The sequence below is a fragment of the Mustela nivalis genome (assembly GCF_964662115.1).
Source record: "Mustela nivalis genome assembly, chromosome: 12".
Classification (NCBI taxonomy): Eukaryota; Metazoa; Chordata; class Mammalia; order Carnivora; family Mustelidae; genus Mustela; species Mustela nivalis.
In genome coordinates, this window is record NC_139031.1 from 98,608,463 (window position 1) to 98,626,978 (window position 18,516).

Sequence of the window (18,516 nt, forward strand, 5' to 3'; positions counted from 1 at the left end):
CAGTTTGCTGGAGGGAGTTGATAACCCGGTGGGGGTGTCCTGAAAATTAGCCCCGACTTCACCAGAGGAAGCTCCTTGACCTCTTCTGGCTTATGCCCTGTCCTGTTTTAAGATCCAGTGTTTCTTTATAAACATTATCTCACTTGGGGATTCATCTAAAATGCTGACTGTAGCAGCTTTACCCTCCAACAGATCTGTGAGAGAAATGCAGTTTCTGACCCAGCAGAGCTGTATTTATTTTTATTTTCTGTTCTCCTTCCTTCTCTTTCTTCCTTCTTATTTCTCTTTTCCTTTTCTCTTTTCCTTCCTTCCTTCCTTTCCTTTCCTCTTTTTTTCTTTTCTCTTCCCCCCTCCCCTCCCCTCTCCTCTCTCCTTGCCTTCCTTCCTTCCTATTAAGCAGGCTCTATGCCCAGGGTGGAGCCCAACACAGGGCTTGGACTCACAACCCTAAGATCAAGACCTGAGCCGGGACCAAGAGTCAGATGGACGCTCAGCTGACTGAGCCACCCAGGTGCACAAAAGCTGCATTTCTTAAAATCAAGGCTCACCTACTCATGGAAAGCAGATCCAGGCCCCCTGGATAACTAATTTCAGTATTACCTGTGCGTTTATCTAATTTATCCTTTTTCTACTTGCTTCAGATTATTTTTTCCTTAGCCAGACTTTTAAAATGTATTGGTGAACCAAACGTCCCTTGCATTCTTTGATGGCCTCTAATTGCTGGTGCTCCTAAGGTTAAGGGCACCACGGGGCCTCCTCCACCCCACCCCCACCGGGGGTTGGGGATGACCCATGTATGACCCATGACCCACTGTATGTCCTCCCTCATTAGAACTTCGTTTCCACCCTCTTTCCCCCTTCCCAGGAAAACAGTCGAAGCATGTGCCCAAATTTATTTTTTATTTTGCATACATAGGAAATGGGACTCTATCAAAAGAGAACAAAAAAGAGAAATGAGCCAAATGTTGCAGAGGAAAAACATGCACAGATCTGCTCCCAGCTTACTCCTAATCACTGACTCTCTAAGACTTCGACACACCAGGAGCTGGACCTACTCCGGGAGGGGGACACAGTCCACTGTCAGCACAGACGGAACGAGAAGGGCCAGGAGATGCCACCACGAGTGGAATTTCTACGCACAGTAGCAGTGTTCGCTGTAGCAGGGTTCTCACCCAGGTTCGAGGGAAAACAAAATTTATCTTCACAAACATGGAATACAAAATTCTTGAGCACTACCTAAATCATTCAGTCTCTGAGATCATTTGTTATTAAAAAGAGAAATGAAATTTAGTCATGGATATTTGGGTGCTTATTCAACTGCACCCGGATCCAATTCCAGGGGTGGCCCTTACTGTGCTTCTTCATTAAGACAACAACAAAAAAAAAAAAAAAAGGGAGAAATTTAAGTCAAAAATGCAAGATGAATGACCCGGAAGAAGAGGAACCTTCTGGACCCATGTAGTTGTCCTTGTTGTAAACAGCAAACGTTGTGCTTTGTTGTCTCCTTTGGATCAAGGACTAGATGAGCGGAGGTACTGCTGTCAGGGACAGGAGTTCAGAGGTCACATGAGGCTGGCCGAAGACACCAGCAGCAGCATCTGTGTTTAAAACCTGTGTTTCCAAGGCCCGTGTTCGGCTCCCAGCATTTCCTGTGGAGTTCCCTGGGAGGCTTGCAGGTTCTCCATCTTCGCAGGGAGGTCATTCTGGGCAAGGTGCCACAGTCCTATCCTGATCTCTCACCCAGGAGGAAAGGGACGCCCAGACTCCTGGTCTGGCGGAATGAAAACACTCAGCATCCATTCAGGTGACATGTTCAGAAGCTCAAGTCCAATGAGTATCAATTTCTCAAGAGGCTGGTCCAATTAGTTATTACAAAAATAACCCTCCGCCGCCCGCCGGCCCTATCCCACTACTACACACACAGGGACCCTCCCATCTGGACTACGCTGCTTTTCCTTCCTACACACCACCGGCTGGATCTCTGGGGGTTCACCTGCACAGCCAGCACTGCTTACTGCAGAAGCCGCACCTTCCTTTCAGCCGGGTGACCCTCACTAGAGCCCAGCGTTGAGACACTGCCAGGGTTTGCATTTCCAACCACATCTTCCATTCTCATTTTGATTAAGCTGTCAGTGAAATCTACTCAGTACTTTTTAAAGAGATCTTCCTGCAGTCCTGGGATTCTGCATTCCTCTTTTTTTCAGCAAGCTTTTCCTCTTTAGAGAACACCCCCCCACATACACACACATCTGCTGACATCAAACTGCAGGCCTGGCCTGCTGCCCCAGGGGCCACCACTCTCCAAGGGGATGGTGTGACTTCCCAGCTGGCGGTGCCTCTCCACTTGGAAAGTGTCCATCACAACCACCACCAGGGCTGCCGAAGGAAGGGTGTGGAGACCTCTGGTCAGACAGCTGCTGACATTCAGAGAAGACGCTCTGAGTCTGACCTTAAAGGACAGGACTCTACACGAGCTTCCACAGACTCACTAGAAAGCCTGGGGTGGGGTTGGGCGGGGAGATTGGCAAGGAGGTGAACCATTTTATTTTTGCCCAGTCAGACCAAGAGTTCATAAAATGCAATGTCCCAGTTTGACGCAAGAATCCATTTCCCATAAATTGCAGTAACTTTCCTTCGTGATTTTCGGGTAACTGTAGACATTCAAACTTGACCTCATCTGGATCCGCATCTCCTTGAGGTACACAGTCCCCTCCCAGCCCTGGCTACGCAGAAGGGAAGCCACTGTCACCTCTAGGAAGTGAGTAGAGACAGGAAGTGCTAGGAGGCTTCTCCCACAGCAGAGCTTCACAGCTTCCTGAAGAGGAAGACTGATAGGACGAGGGGCTCCGAGAGTGGAGCCTGGGAGGCCTCACTTCCGTGAGCTGTCTGCTGTGTTCTTGGGCCAGGAGTGGTCTCCTCCTTGTACTCACCTGCACACATGGGCCCTGCCTTGCCTCCTTCTCCTTAGTCTCTCTCCTGAGGATCTAGGGTGTCAACCCTTGGGGACTGTCCACACTCTGCCAGAGCTCAGATTACATCAGAAACAGAAGCAACAGAGGAGACACAGGATAAATTCAAATATTGGTCCTCCACAGAAAACTTGAAAGGGAGCTGTGCTTGCTTTGAAGATATCAAAGAGGAATTTGCCCTTAGTGGCTCAGAAGACAATTCCCGGAAGCGAACATTGATGGGGACTGAGAGGTGCGGTGAGAGCGCCCCTCCCCTTTCCTCCTGAGGTCGCACAGCAGGCGCCGGGCAGTGCCCGCTACTTAGCCTTCACCACCTGTTCATACGGGGGCGGGGGCGTGTTGCAGTAAGAAGGGGGCGGAGGGTAGGCCATGCTTCCCTGGGGTGAGTTGGGCTGAACCTGGAAAGCCATCGGTACAGTATTTCCGGCGGGATTCATCCCCGGTCCTCCAGGGTCGGTGTAATACGGCAGCCCCGGCTGCTGTGCTCCTGAAAAGAGAGATTAGCAGATATGAACACGGCAGAGAATACGCAGAGCCCACCACACCAGAGCAGTGTCCGGCCGGGGGTCTGTGGAGACCAGCACCCCGGTCCTTCACTCACCCGGCAAGCATGCAAGGCCAAACATCTGAACACAGTGGGGCACCTGGGATACGGTAACAAGCTAGAGCCACACGTGAGTCCCTGGCCTCGTGGGGCCTGTGCTCTACTGGGGTGTAGAGGGCTGAGAGGGCACACACAAACTCACCAGCAGGGCCAAGTGACAGGACGGACATTGACAGGATCAGGCATGGTAGGTGGCTGGTCACTAACTCAAAGCCTGAATGATAAACCCAGGAGGCTCTGCAAAGAGCTGGGGAAGTGTATGCTAAAAAATTACCAATGGAGAGAGCCGTTTCCACTCTCAAGGGAGGAAAATCGAGGCCACAGTAAAGTAAGCCGATTCGTAGCTCCCTCCTGGAAGAGCTGGAACGGGACGGGACCCTGGTTTCCTGACTCTTCCAGAATGATCACTGGCAGCTGCACACGCCCTCTGAGAACACAGTTTGCTGAAGCACATTTCTGAAGTACGGCCTCCATTCCCATGTGCTAGGTTAACATTTTGTCAGGGTGGCCAAGTTCACAGACAGGGAGACAATGGGAGCAAACACCAGAAGGGCGGGTTTAGGCATACGCAGAATCTGTTTTCCTTCGGCACTGCTGGAGGAGATGGTCGTCTGCTTTACTCCGACAGTGAGGCTATCAGATGCAGGCTGACTCCCCTGCTTCAAGCTGGGGTGTAGGATGTGGGAGGGGGGCGTCCAGAAAACAAAGAAGGTGACAAGACTAGTGTAACTCTCATTTTAATGGGTAGGAATATGTGAGCTGCTACTTTAGAGCCTAGTTTTTAGATCTGCTAACTCTGATCATGTTGATAACACTACAGAGTATGGGATGCATAAACAAAGAATTAAGAAAAACAAAACAAAACAAAACTGTGAGCTTTCCCTGTGTCCCAGGCTAAGCTAATTTTGTGGGTAGACTCGGGTCTATTTTTTGAGTTAGGCCTCATGTAATTCAGAAAGATACCTAGAGTGTCAGAGAAGTCATCCCTGTACATATATATATTGGTTAGGGCCTTTTTTTTTTTTTTTTAATTTCCAAGTGTCTCTTTCTGCAGTTTAACTGAATAAAGGTCAGATTACTAGGAAGACGCTCAACAACCTGTGAAAGGTGTCACAAACCTGGGATACGACAGATCTTGGAAATCTACAAATGTGCAAAAGGAGAGAATGTAAGACAGAAACCGAAGGCCAGAAAGGTATTCCAGGGTGTCAGCATGAGAGCAATCGGGCACAAATTGCACCTTTACCAACCGCCGCCTCATCTCGCACCTGTACGGCCCAGCAGACAACACCTGCTCCCATCTGTGCATCCCTCCGTGACCTTGGATGCATTTGCTCACAAGCCCATGACTGGCCATGACCATGAGTTTCCCAAGGGCAGAGATTATGATTTATTTATCTCTGGATCCCTGTATATTTTATATAAGCAAAAAATTAATTAAAGATTTTTTTCTTAAAAACAGGCAATTGTAATAGTTTGTAAAAGACATCATCAAAGTCCTTGACTATGAAAGAAGGAGAGATTAAGATATTCAGGAAGAATAACCGAAAGGCCCCAGGGACCAATTTAATGTGAAACGCTTGAGGACAGAGAAGAGGTATGACTAGAAAAGACCCTGGTTTAGGGTCTTGATAAAAGGGCCCAACCAAAAAAGAGGGGATACAAGGAAAGAGAGGGTGCAGGGTAAGGGCAGGGCCAATGAAAGCTCCACGCTGGGCCTGCTGGAGCTGAGGCAGCTTCAGGACTGTCCTGTCAAAGTGGGGACAAAAACATGGGTGGGTTAAAACCACGCAGGAGGTGTGCAGGGAGGCAGAAAGGATGGCTGAGGAGAGAACTGCAGGGCAGACCAACATTCAAGACCGGAAAAGAACCCCAAGCACGTGAGGTGGCGGAGAAGAAAGCAAAGGAGCCCGGGGAGAAATAATGAAACAGTGAAATAGGGGTTGGGCCATGCCGGCAAAGGGAAAGGGGAATTTTTAAGGAAGAAGTGACTGGTCCTCTACAATGTCAAATAGAGGGCAAAATAAGAACAGCAAATTTCCATTGGATATGGAATCTGGGATTTCTCCTCAGGAGCTGCAGTACAGTGGGAGGTACCAAGGGCAGTGGCGACACTCTCAGGGCAAGGAGGGAGAAGCCCAGATGAGGGGAGAGGTAGCAGCTGAAGGGTCTGCAGGAAGGAGAAAGATGTGTGTTTAAGGATGGGGAAAGCTCCCGATTGTGTACAGGGAAGAGGGGCACATATATAGGAAAGAAAAAGGATTTCTAGGGAAGAAGATAAGCTCAATGAGGGCAGGGACCTCATACGTCCGCTTCAACATCTGCACCCCACTGCCTAGCTGGGAGCCTGGTGTACAAGAGGACACCAATTCCTTCTGCTGAATGCGTGGAGGAGCACGGGGAACCCACAGTTGTGTTGGAAGGAGGACCAAGGTGCTTGTAGCAAACAACCTCTTTATGGAGCGAATCGGGGTGGGAGGTTATCTGAGCAGATTCCAAATGCTCCAAGAAGAGATGGCCATGGACAGTAGCAAAATAGTGACAAGGAGTGACAGAGCCCACTGGTGTGGGATTCAGTGTGACAGGGTTTATGAATAAGAGGAGAAGCCAGACACCAAAGGGATGCCAGCACCATCTCTTTACCCTGTGGGGGTAGAACATGGGGGAAGAGAGCCAAGCCCTTCAGGACTGAAGGTTCATGGCAGAGGGTCCAGTGAGAGAAAGAAAACATGTAGAGGATTCTATGAAGAAGCTGGAGTTACAGGAAGACTGTTTCTACAGTAGACAAATCGGAAAGGATCTGGAGGAGTGAGTAAAACGATGGTGGCCACACAATCGCTTCTTCTGTTTCCTCGTATTAAGTAAGTGTCTACAATGGCAATTTGTATGTCATTTGTATTCCATGGGTATACACATGTATTATATGGGTATGGTGTGGGGATAGTAAGGGGATGGGAATGTGATCAGAACTGTGTGTGTGTGTGTGTGTATGTATGTATGTATATATATATACTTAAGATTTACTTATTTGAGAAACAGCAAGCACAAGCAGGAGGGGCAGAGAGAGGAAGAGAGACTCTCAAGCAGACTTCCCATTGAACATGGAGCCCAACATGGGGTCCAATCTCACGACCCTGAGATCACAACCTGAGCCAAAACCAAGAGTCGGACACCTAACTGGCTATGCCACCCAGGCACCCCTAGAATCGTACGCATATCCTTGAAGATGCTGAGGCTCAGAAGAATGAATGAAGCAACTTGCCAAGGGCACACGGCTGATATCTGGAAGCACCAGGATTTGAACATAGGAGTGTAGTGGAAAGCCCAGGCTCTTTCCACTAGGACAGGTGTTTCTCATAATTGGGTGATGAGCTGGGAGAAATAGTTCAGGCTAGAAAGGGACAGGAAAACCAGGAAGATTGATGACACAATGGGCCTGAGCTCCAACCAAAAATGAAGGGCTTGCCGAAGAACTGTCATAACACGGACTTCCCATCTCGGCTGCGCTCTTATCCAAGGGGCACACCGTCTTGTCTCCAGAAGTCATTTCATTCTTTAAGGCCATCATCTCTTTTCTCTTTGAGCATCTAAGCATGATCTGAGAAGGAACTCTAGATTCAGCAAAGGTGAGTAGGAGCTTCTTAAAGAAGTCAGTTGACAACAGCTCCTCCAGTGAAGCTCTTTCCCACCTAAGCTGAAGGATGTTCTGGCAGCCAAGCTTTCTTAACAATGAACTTGCTACCACTCAACTAATCTGACTGGCCTGCAACCTGGCAATGGATGAGCTGGGGCAGTCTTTTCTTAAGATGCACAAGGATCTGGCTGGTAGCAGAGAATGGAGTGGAAATGCAGAGAGAGAGGCGGAGACAGCCTGAAGAAGACTGTGTGGCCCGGAAGAGATGGAAAGGTTTCCAGCCCTAGGGTGTCTCCATTTCCAAGAGCTTCCCTGTGTCTTTATAATGAGCCCCCACTTGGAGTTAGCTCTATGCATTTCGGTGTTCTTTTCACTCTACCTACTGCCTGTATTTTCAGTTTAATCAGACCCCATATCCCGCCTTCCCACATCCATGTCCTTTAGCCAGGCTGCTCAAGGTGTGTGCAGGTCTCCTAAACACACTGCGGGAGACACACGCTCATCCTTTCCACCCATGACTCAGACTTTCTGTATTTATTCTCCCTCGTGGTTGGGGTCCCTCTCTTCACCAGCCCACTCACGGGACTGCACACTAATTCCCTCATGAGGGATAACAGACTGTCTGTAACCAGGTTCTTAGTGGCTTCAGTCTCGGTTCTTACTGCCCTGCCTTATGCTCTGCCTCCCAACAAGAACCTAGTTGCTTGTATCCAGCTCACCTCTCCCTTAGCCCTCACCAGAGAGCACTTCCGGGGTGTTCCACACGCAGACCACTCCTCCGTCTCCACACCACCTCCTCCTTGTCCTCCTTGTCTAGCTAATTCCCATTTATCTCTCAAGTTTCAGATCAGAATCGCCAACTCCAGGAAGCTACATCTCACTGCCCACCACTCCCTTCCTGGCTGGATTAGGTACCCTGTCATCCTGGCATCCAGAACAGTGTAATTTCCTGAGCTTTCTGCACATGGAAATAGGATCATTCATCTTGGAACCCTCCAAGTACAGAACAGCATGTAGCATGTGATATTCCATAAATACAGGAGATGAATGACTGAAGAGGGACGAATGGTGATGTTGCTTTGGATTTCGCCTCTGCTATACTGTGCTGGGCACATTTGGCAGTTTCCTGAGGCACATCTATTTCTGATACAACAGGAAGAACAGGCTGCCCCAGCCCAGCAAGCCTGCGTCAACCCTGCCCATCACTCCTGAGAGCAGAGGCATTCGAAGATGACCTCAACTCCCTATCACAGATGACAGCAGGGTGGGCTGTGGTCTTTGTATCAGAGATGAGCCTCAGGCTGTGACTAATATCCATGCATCATGGCCACTCACACCAGATGATAATGAGATGCACTGGCAAGTGTGTCCAATTCAACTGGCATTTTTATGTTAAGAATCACAACTCATGGATATTGCCGGGAATTAGGAGGATAGGATTGAAATACTGAGGATGGAGAGGCACTTGGAATATTAAAGAAACAGAACAGATAGGAGGGGGATAAATTATGTATTTGCCAGGAACACGAGCCCTTAGGTGAAAACACTTGGCAAACACAGGGATGGAACATGCTGGAAAGACTGGTGTCGGTGGAAGGGCAGCAGAAACAGAGGATGGACCCTCGAAGAACACCTGGCCAGGTGGAGGCACCAGCTCACAGAGACATTTGCTAGATCTCTGCTCATCTGGCTAAAAGAGTGAGTCTTGATAAGACCCTGGCCTGGATGACCAGCTGGCCTCCCACAGAGAAGAGAAACCAAGGAGACAGATTCAGTTCTCACTCGTGCAGGGAAGTGGCAGATGGAACACTTCATCACCCATGGGAAAGCCAGAGGCAAGAACAGGTCTCTGTCCACAGGGCTGAGAGAGATCCTTTCAAAACCGTTCCCCAGAATGTATATATGATTCTGTGGCACAAAATTCCAGAATCCAAAGCATATTAAAAATCGAGATTTCAACTCCATAATCACAAATAGGCATGATGATAATGATTTCAAAGGTTACAAACCAAGCCAGTGTGAATGATTCTAATGAAGAAAACTGAAAAGTAAACTTAACACCAGAATGGAACCGGGTAAAATAAAGCCCAATGGAGCCAAGGGCTGACACAAAATGGGACGAAAAAAGAACCTGTTAAAAATGTATGCACGCGGGCACCTGGGTGGTTCAGTGGGTTAAAGCCTCTGCCTTCCGCTCAGGTCATGATCCCAGCGTCCTAGGATAGAGCCCCGCATCGGGCTCTCTGCTCAGCAGGGAGCCTGCTTCCTCCTCTCTCTCTGCCTGCCTCTCTGCCTACTTGTGATCTCTGTCTGTCAAATAAATAAATAAAATCTTAAAAAAAAAATGTATGCACGGAGGATAAAGAAGATTCAGAAAGAAAACAAAAGGCCAAGCAAAAAACATTCAAACTTACTCTCTTGTCAAAGAGAATGGTTTCAAATGGAAATGGAGATTAAAATGAAGGAAAATAAAACTCTAAGATAAGTAAGCACAGGCTGGGTTTGGGGAGAGCCATCAGATGGCCTGACTCTGACAAAGCGAGAAAATGAGCAAGAAAGCCGGGGGTCAAGTCCTGCCTCAGTCCTGTGAGATGCGCACCATTCATTCTTGTGTTGTATATGTAAAAGCTGAAGGCCAAGAATTCTCCACAATTTGCCCAGGAGGGTCTTCTTCCAGGAGACATTACTGGATCTCTAAGAAACAAGGAGTCCATCGTAGCTAGGAGCCAGCTGGGCTGTGCAGTGTGCCTGATGGAAGGAAGGAGCTTGAGAGCCCACAGGCCACCAAGCCATGGAGTGAAACCAGGGGCCTCCCTCTTTGTGACTTTTTATCATGAGAGGTAACTCTTAAAAATTGGGGTATTAGTTGCTACCAAAAATACCAGAGCTAATTCTTGCAGAGAACATTTTTGTCATCAGTAGACAAGTCTCCCCGCCTTCATTACTTGCCCCTTTCTTTCTTCTTCTATTGTATCTATTCATTTTACTAAATTGCTCATTGTCTCAGCTACAAAAAATATTTTCCAGTTCATTCTCCAGGATTTTTTTTAGATATATAATGATATATTGTTTACAATGAGAAACAGTTTTATTTCTCCTTCCTAATGGTTAAATATTATCTTTCATGTTAGTACTTTAGCCAGAAGTTCTAGAACAATGTTAAATGTTGATGATACTGAATATTCTCATTTTTTAATGGGGATACTTTGACTGTTGCACTGGAGATGATGTTGGCAGCAGGTCCAGAGTACAAATTTACTTCATCCTTATTGAACATTTCCATTCAAAAGGCACAGCTGGTAATAATACTAGGATATATCAAGTCCTTGCCTTCTGGAATCCTCAAGGAACATACACGCTAAGTCTTTATTATATTAAGAAAAAGCCTTACATTACTGGTTACATTACTAATTTACAATACATTAATGGTTTTGAAGCAGTTTGGGGAAGAGATTTATTTTATTTTTTTTTTTTAAAGATTTATTTATTTATTTGACAGAGAGAGATTACAAGTAGGCAGAGAGGCAGGCAGAGAGAGAGAGGAGGAAGCGGGCTCCCTGCTGAGCAGAGAGCCCGATGCGGGACTCGATCCCAGGACCAGAGAGCCCGATGCGGGACTCGATCCCAGGACCCTGAGATCATGACCTGAGCCGAAGGCAGCGGCTTAACCCACTGAGCCACCCAGGCGCCCTGGGGAAGAGATTTATACTGAATTTTATCAAGTTTTATCAACAGCCTTTTCAGCATCTACTGAGATCATTTTTTGTTTTGTTTTGCATTTTTTGTTGTGGTAAAATACACATAACCTAAAATTTACCACCTTGACCATTTTTAAGTTAATAATACGGTGGTAGTAATTATACTCCCATTGTTGTGCAATCATCGCCATGACAGGTCCCCATAATTCTTTTCATCTTGCAAAAGTGATACTCTTTATCCATTAAACAGTAACTCCCCATTATCCCTTTCCCTAGCCCTGGGCCACCACCAGTATACTTTCCCTCTTTATGATTCTGACTACTCTAAGTGACTCATATAAGTAGAATCATACAATATTTGTCTTTTTGTGACTGACTTATTTCACTTAGGATAATATCTTCAGAGGTCACTAATGTTGTAGCACATCGTAATTCTTTCCTTTCTGAATTAATATCAGATTAATAATAAAATATTGTGTATGATTGTGTACGTGTGTGTACATGCCACATTTTGCTTATCCATTCATCTGTCAATGGACACTTGTGTTACTTCTATGTTTCAGTAATTGTGAATAACGCTGCTGTGAACTTGGGTGTACATCTCTGAAACTTCTTTCAATTCTTCTGGGTATATTGCCAGATCATGTATGATGGTAATAATATTTTTAGTTTTTAAGGAATTGACACACTGTTTCCATAGTGGCTGCACTATTTCACATTCCCACCAGTGCAGAAGGGTTCCAATTTCTCCATATTCTTGCCAACAGTTGTTTTCTGCTTTTTGACAGTACCTATCTTAGCGGGTATAAGGTGGTTATCTCGTAATCTTGATTTGCATTTCCCTAATGGTTAGTGATGTTGAGCAGGTATTCATGTACTTGTTGGCCATTCATGTATCTTCTTTGGAGAAATGTCTATTCAAATCCATTGCCTATTTTTGAATGTTTTGTTTTTGTTTTGTTTTAGTTCTCCATATATTCTAAATATTGCTTATCAAATATGATTTGCAAATATTTTCTATTTAGGTATAGCCTTTTTACTCAATAGATCGTGCCTTTTGATACATAAAATATTTAAGTCTTTATGAAGCCAAACTTGCCTATTTTTTTTCTTTTATTATTCAGGCCTTTGGTGTCATATCCAAGAAATTATTACCAAATCCACTGCTGTGATACTTCTGTCCTTGTTTTCTTCTTCTTCTTCTTCTTTTTTTTTTTAGAAGATTTTATTTATTCATTTGAGAGAGACAGAGAAAGCACACAAGGAGGAAGAGAGGCAGAGGGAGAGGGAGAAGCAAGCTCACCGCTGAGCCAACTGGGAGCCTGATGTGGAGCTCCATCCCAGACCCAGAAAACACGAGCTGAGCTGAAGGCATACGCCCTACCATCTGAGCCACCCAGGTGCCCCATCCTTGTTTTCTTCTAAGAGTTTTCTTGTTTTACGTCTTACATTTAGGTCCTTGACCCATTTATTTTTTTAAGATTTTCTTTTCTTTTCTTTTCTTTTAAAAGTAGGCTCCACAGCTTGCATGGAGCCCAACATAGGGCTTGAACTCATGACCCTGAGATCAAGACCTGAGCTGAGATCAAGAGTTAGATGTCCTACTGAGCCACCCAGGCGTCCCTTAACAATTGTATTTTCAAGTAATCTCTACATCCAATGTGGTGCTTGAACTTACAACCCTGAGAACAAGAGTCACACGTTCTACCAACTGAGCCAGCCAGCAATCCCAAGTCCTTAATCCATTTTAAGTTAGTTTTCATATACAGTGTTAGGTAAGGGCCCAGTATCATTCTTTCGCATAGGGATTTCCAGTTTCCCCAGCATAATTTGTTGACCAGACTGTCCTTTGCCCATTGAATGGCCTTGGCACTCCAGCTAAAAGTAATTTGATCAGATATGCATGGGTTTATAATGCGGCTCTCTATTCTATTCCATTGGTTTGCTTATCTGTCTTTATGGCAATACCACACTGTTTTGATTAAGGTAGCTATTTAGTAAGTTCTGAAATCAGGAAGTGTGAATCCTCCAATTTTTATCTACTTTCTCAAGTTGGTTGGCTAATCAGTGTGCTTGGAGATTCCATATGAATTTTAGGATGGGTTTTTCTATTTCTGTAAAAAACACCATTGGGATCTTGATAGGGTTTGTGTAGACTCTGTAGAATGCTTTGGGTAGTATTGACACTGACATTTTAACAGTATTAAGTCTTCCAATCCATGAATATGAGATCAACTTCCATTTATTTACATCTTTTAAAATTTCTTTTATTTTAATATTTTATTTATTTATTTGACAGAGAGAGAGAGAGAGAGATCACAAGTAGGCAGAGAGGTAGGCATAGAGGGGGAAGCAGGCTCCCTGCTGAGCAACAGCCTGATGCAGGGCTCGATCCCAGGACCCTGACATCATGACCAGAGCCGAAGGCAATGTCTTAACCCACTGAGCCACCCAGGCACCCCTATTTACATCTTTTAAAATCTCTTACAGCAATGTTTATAGTTTCCATCGTACAAGTCTTTCACCTCCTTGATTAAATCACTATTTTATATTGTACTGCTAGGGTAAATGGAATTGTTTTTTAAACTTGTCAGACTGTTCATCACTCATGCATAGAAATTTAACTGGTTTTGTGTTGACTTGTTTCCTGATACATTGCTGAATTAATTTATTATATCTAAAATGTGGTGTGTTTTTTTTTTGGTCAAATCTTCAGAATTTTCTACATATAAGATCTTATCATCTGTAGTTTCCTTCCTTCCTTCCTTCTTTTTCCTCTCCTCTCTTCTCTTTTCCTCTCCCTCCCCTCCCGCCTCTACCTCACTTTCTTTCATCTTTGTCTGATTTTGGCATCAGGGTAATGCTGGACCATAGAATGTATTTGGAAGTTTTCCGACGTTTCCTACTTTTTGGAATAGTTGAACAATAGGTATTAACTCTTCTTTAAATGTTTGGTAGAATTCACCTGTGAGTCCATCTGGTCCTGAACTTTTGTCTGTTGGGAGTTTTTTGATTACCAACTCAAATTCATTACTAGTAATTGGTCTGTTCAGATTTTCTATTTCTTTGTGATTTAGTTTTGAAAGATGATATGTTTCTAGGAATTTATTCATTTCTTCCAGGTTGTCCAATTTGTTGGCATATGATTTTTGTAGTATTCCCTTATAATCTTTTGTTTTTCTGTAATGTCAGGTTTTATTTCTCTTTTGTTTCTGATTTTATTTATTTGGGTCCTTTCTCTTTTTTTCTTGATGAATCTGGCTAAGGGTTTACCAATTTTATATTTTCAAAGAACCAGCTCTTGGTTTCATTATTTTGATGAGGTAGTTAGTTACCCCCTATTCCTAGCTCGCTGAGAGAGAGAGAGAGAGAGAGAGAGTGTGTTATCATAAAAGGGTGCTGAATTTCATCAAATGCTTTTTCTATATCAACTGAGATGCTCATGTGGTTTCTCTTCTTCATTCTTTGATGTGGTTTATTACCCTGACTGATTTATATTTGTTGAAAAATCTTTGCAATCCAGGAATAAATACCATTTGGTCATTGTGTATAATCCTTTAAAAATACTCGTGAATTCTGTTTGCTAATATTTTGTTGAGGGTTTTTTCATCAATGTTCACTGAGGGCAATGGACCCCTATAATTGTCTTGTAGTGTCATTGCCTGACTTTGCTGTCAGGGTTATTGATGTTGGCCTCATAGAATGACTTATGAAGAGTCACTTCCTCTCCAATTTTGGGGAAAGTAAGAGAAATGAAATCACCAGGTTCAGGGCTTTACTTTGTTGGGATTTTTTTTCTTTTTTTAAATATTTTATTTCTTTGACAGAGAGCACACAAGCTGGAGGAGCAGCAGGCAGAGGAAGAGGGAGAAGCAGGCTCCTCATTGAACAGGAAGCCTGATGCAGGACTCAATCCCAGGACTCTGAAATTATGACACCTGAGCCAAAGGGACACTTAACCAACTGAACCACCCAGGTGTCCCTAAAATAACACTTTCTTCAAAAGATTTATTTATCTAAGAAAGAGAAAGAAAGAGTACCCATGTGTAAGCAGGAGGAGGGGCACAGGGCAAAGGGGAAAGAGAATCCTCAAGCAGACTCCCCACTGAGCACAGAGCCCAACATGGAGCTCAACCTCAGGACCCTGAATCATGATCTAAGCTGAAGTTGGATGCTTAACCAACTGAGCCACCTGGGTGTCCCTATAATAATACTTTTTATATTGCCAAGGCATCTCCCTTACTGAGATGTTTGTTTCTCCATATGACTTCAAGTTACTGTCTAGTGTCTTTTCTTCTCATCTTGCCAGACTCCCTTGAGCATTTCTGGCGTGTCAAGTCTACTGGTTGCAAAGTTCTTCAGCATTTGTTTATCTGGGAATGTCTCAGTTTCTTCCTCACTTCCGAAGGCAAATTTTGCATAGATATAGTATTCTTGGTTGACAGATTTTTTCATTTTAGCACTTTGAATATACCAGCCCACTGTCTTTCTGGCCTCCAATAGTTTCTGAAGAGAAATCTGCTTGTGTTCTTACTGAGGATCCCTGCTGTTTTTAAGATTCTCTCTTGGTCTCTTGCTTTTAAAGATCAACTAAAATGTGGCTCTTTGAGTTCCTCTTGGTTGGAATTGAGCTTTTTGGATGTTTATATTCATGTCTTTCATCAAATTTTGTATGTTTTCAACCATTATTTCCTCAAATATTCTCTGTGTCCCTTTTCTCCCTCTTCTCCTTCTGACACTTCCACGATGCAAATGTTGGTCTGCTTGATGCTGCCCCTTAGGCTCTGTTCACTTTCCTTCAGTCTTTTTTGTGTTCCTCAGACTTGATCAGTTCTCTTATCTTGTCTTTAGTTTGCTGATTCTTTCTTCTGCTTCTTCAGATCTGCCTTTGAATCCATGTGGTGAATTTTTCATTTCACTTATTGTACTTTTTAGTTCCAGGATTTCTTTTGGAATCTTTTTAGATTATCTCTTTAATGATATTTCCATTTGTTAATACACCATTTTTTAAAATCTTCTCTACATATTCCTGTAGTTCTGTGAGTATCTGTCTAGCAGATGTGGCATTATGTCTTTTTCACGAACAGTCTGTTGATTTAATTTTTTCTCTGAATGGGCCATATTTTCTTACTTCTTTATATGACTTGTGATTTTTTTTGTTGTTGTTGAACTCTGGACATTTGAATCTAATAATGTGATGACTCTAGAAGTCACATTCTCCTCTTTCCCTAGAGTTTGCTGTTTTTTGCTACTTTTTTTTAAAAAAATTAATTGTTGTAGGTTGTCTCTGTGCTGAGAATCAGCCTGAGATATAAACTTATAGTCTTTTCCCTGGGATGTGCAATCATATTCTAATTTTTTGTATATGCACTTGTTTTTTGAACATCCTATTCTTTAATGTCTGGCTCTAAAAGGAGAAAAAGCGGGAAATGAAGGGACAGGGAGAAGGGCACTGGCCATTTAAATTCCCCAAAGGTCACTTCTGCCGGAGGAGAAAGGGCCTGCAATCGAAGCAGCAGTGGCTGCCTGCCTCTTTAACCAGTAGTAACAAATAGCTATCAGAGTGCAGAGCCTCCATATTTGGAGGGCAGGGTCCTTTGTGCCCACCCTACTCTGCATGCTATGCACAAGCTCCTCAAGGAATATGTGCTCAGCTGCCTATCAAGTGGCCTCTGTTGAGGATGGGTAGCTGCTCGTGTGCTAAGAGCTGAAATTGACCAAATTAACTGCTATTTGCCCTCCAAGTATTCCCTGAAAGTTATAAGCTTTCAAAAGACTTAAAAATTGACCCTTGAGGGGCGCCTGGCTGGCTCAGTGGATTAAAGCCTCTGCCTTCAGCTCAGGTTGTGATCCCAGGGTCCTGGGATCAAGCCTCGCATCGGGCTCTCTGCTCAGCGGGGAGCCTGCTTCCTCCTCTCTCTTTGCCTACTTGTGATCTCTGTCTGTCAAATAAATAAATAAAATCTTTAAAAAAAATTGACCCTTGAACCACACTACAGTGAGGTGCACTTGCCACCTATACAGTTAAAATCCACATATAACTTTTGATTCTTGCAACTTAACTAGTAATAATAGCCAACTGCCAACTGGAAACCTTACTGATAACATAGCTAATTAATACATGTTTTGTATGTTATATGTATTACATATGGTATTCTTACAATAAACTAAGCTACAGAAAATGTTATTAAGAATACTGTAAGGTGGGGCACCTGGGTGGCTCAGTGGGTTAAGCCGCTGCCTTCGGCTCGGGTCATGATCTCTGGGTCCTGGGATCGAGTCTCGCATCGGGCTCTCTGCTCTGCAGGGAGCCTGCTCCCTCCCCTCTCTCTCTGTCTGCCTCTCTGCCTACTTGTGATCTCTCTCTGTCAAATGAATAAATAAAATCTTAAAAAAAAAAAAAGAAAAGAATACTGTAAGGAAGAGAAAATACATTTACAGAACTGTACTATATTAATTGAAAACAAAAACAAAAACAAAACAACCCTGCACAGTTCAAACATGTATTGTTCAAGGGTCTTCTTGTGAGTTACATCAGGACAGTTTCTGTCAATGCAATTTTTGCCTAGGTGAGGAGAGAAATTCCTGGTGTTTCCTATCCTACTTTTTCCAAGAATTCTCTGCCAATCATTGCTTTTTGATCTAACTTAGAATGTTAATAGCTTGCCTAACATTAGACTATCCTTGCTCTCTTACAAAAGATCAATGCTTGGTTATGGTGGTTTACTTCTTTGACAGACTGTGTAATTCAGTGTTCTAGGACTTTCATATTTATGCTCATTAAACACAATTCAGTATAAGGTAATTCTGTTGTTTCCAAGTTATACCGGCTTTATAAAACAAATTATGTAGATTTCTATATTTTTTCCCATAATTTTTTATACCTAGTAGTAATTCATACACTGTTAAAATGCACTGATTCTTAAAAGTTCTGAAGATACCATATGAATTTAGAGCCATTCTAGAAGTTAATTCTTTGAAAAGTTCTTCAAACTCTTGCTTGGTCTACTGAAATTTTCAATGTTCTGATGCATCTTTGATAATGTCTACTTTTCTATCTTTTGCCCAGCTTTCCATTTCATGAATACTTCCTTATAATGTTTAATCTTCTCTGTACCTTTGATTTTATTTTTCCCTGTTTTACTGATTAGATACATCAAGGGTAGGACTTGCAATGACATTTACTTTTATTGCTTTTGTACTAACTTCTAAATTTGCAAATCTATTCTTCTGCTTTATGCAATTAATTTATATTTTTATTATTTGCTTCTTATGCTTTCTGTGAGTTTATTAGTTTTGGAACCTCTTTTAAGGAGAGGTCATTTGCTTTCATATTTTAAACTTTCAAGAAAGAATAAAGCTATGAGAACACCTCTAGAAGTCAATTTCTTACATTTTTTATATTAACATTCATGCTGATTCCCACATTCACTTGTGTCTTCAACAAATACTGAATCCCTGCTACTTGCCACACCATTCCTGGCACTTAAAACACAGCAATGGCAAAAACGAAATCTCAGTCTTTATGATGCTTACAGCTAAGAGGACAATAAGATAAAGAACAAATATAGCACATTAATTGATATTAAGTGTTAAAAATGAAAATAAAGC

General features: G+C 43.5%; 1 protein-coding gene across 1 annotated transcript in view; it reads right to left on the minus strand.

Annotated features, from left to right (window-relative positions):
* Nucleotides 1–881: 881 nt before the first annotated feature.
* VOPP1 (VOPP1 WW domain binding protein) overlaps nt 882–18,516 on the minus strand; it is a 110,514-nt gene continuing 92,879 nt past the window's right edge. Inside the window, exon 5 of the mRNA XM_082691744.1 lies at nt 882–3,456. Within this exon, the coding sequence (XP_082547870.1) occupies nt 3,266–3,456 (191 nt within the window). The 3' untranslated portion in view covers nt 882–3,265. The remainder of the gene's footprint in view (nt 3,457–18,516) is intronic.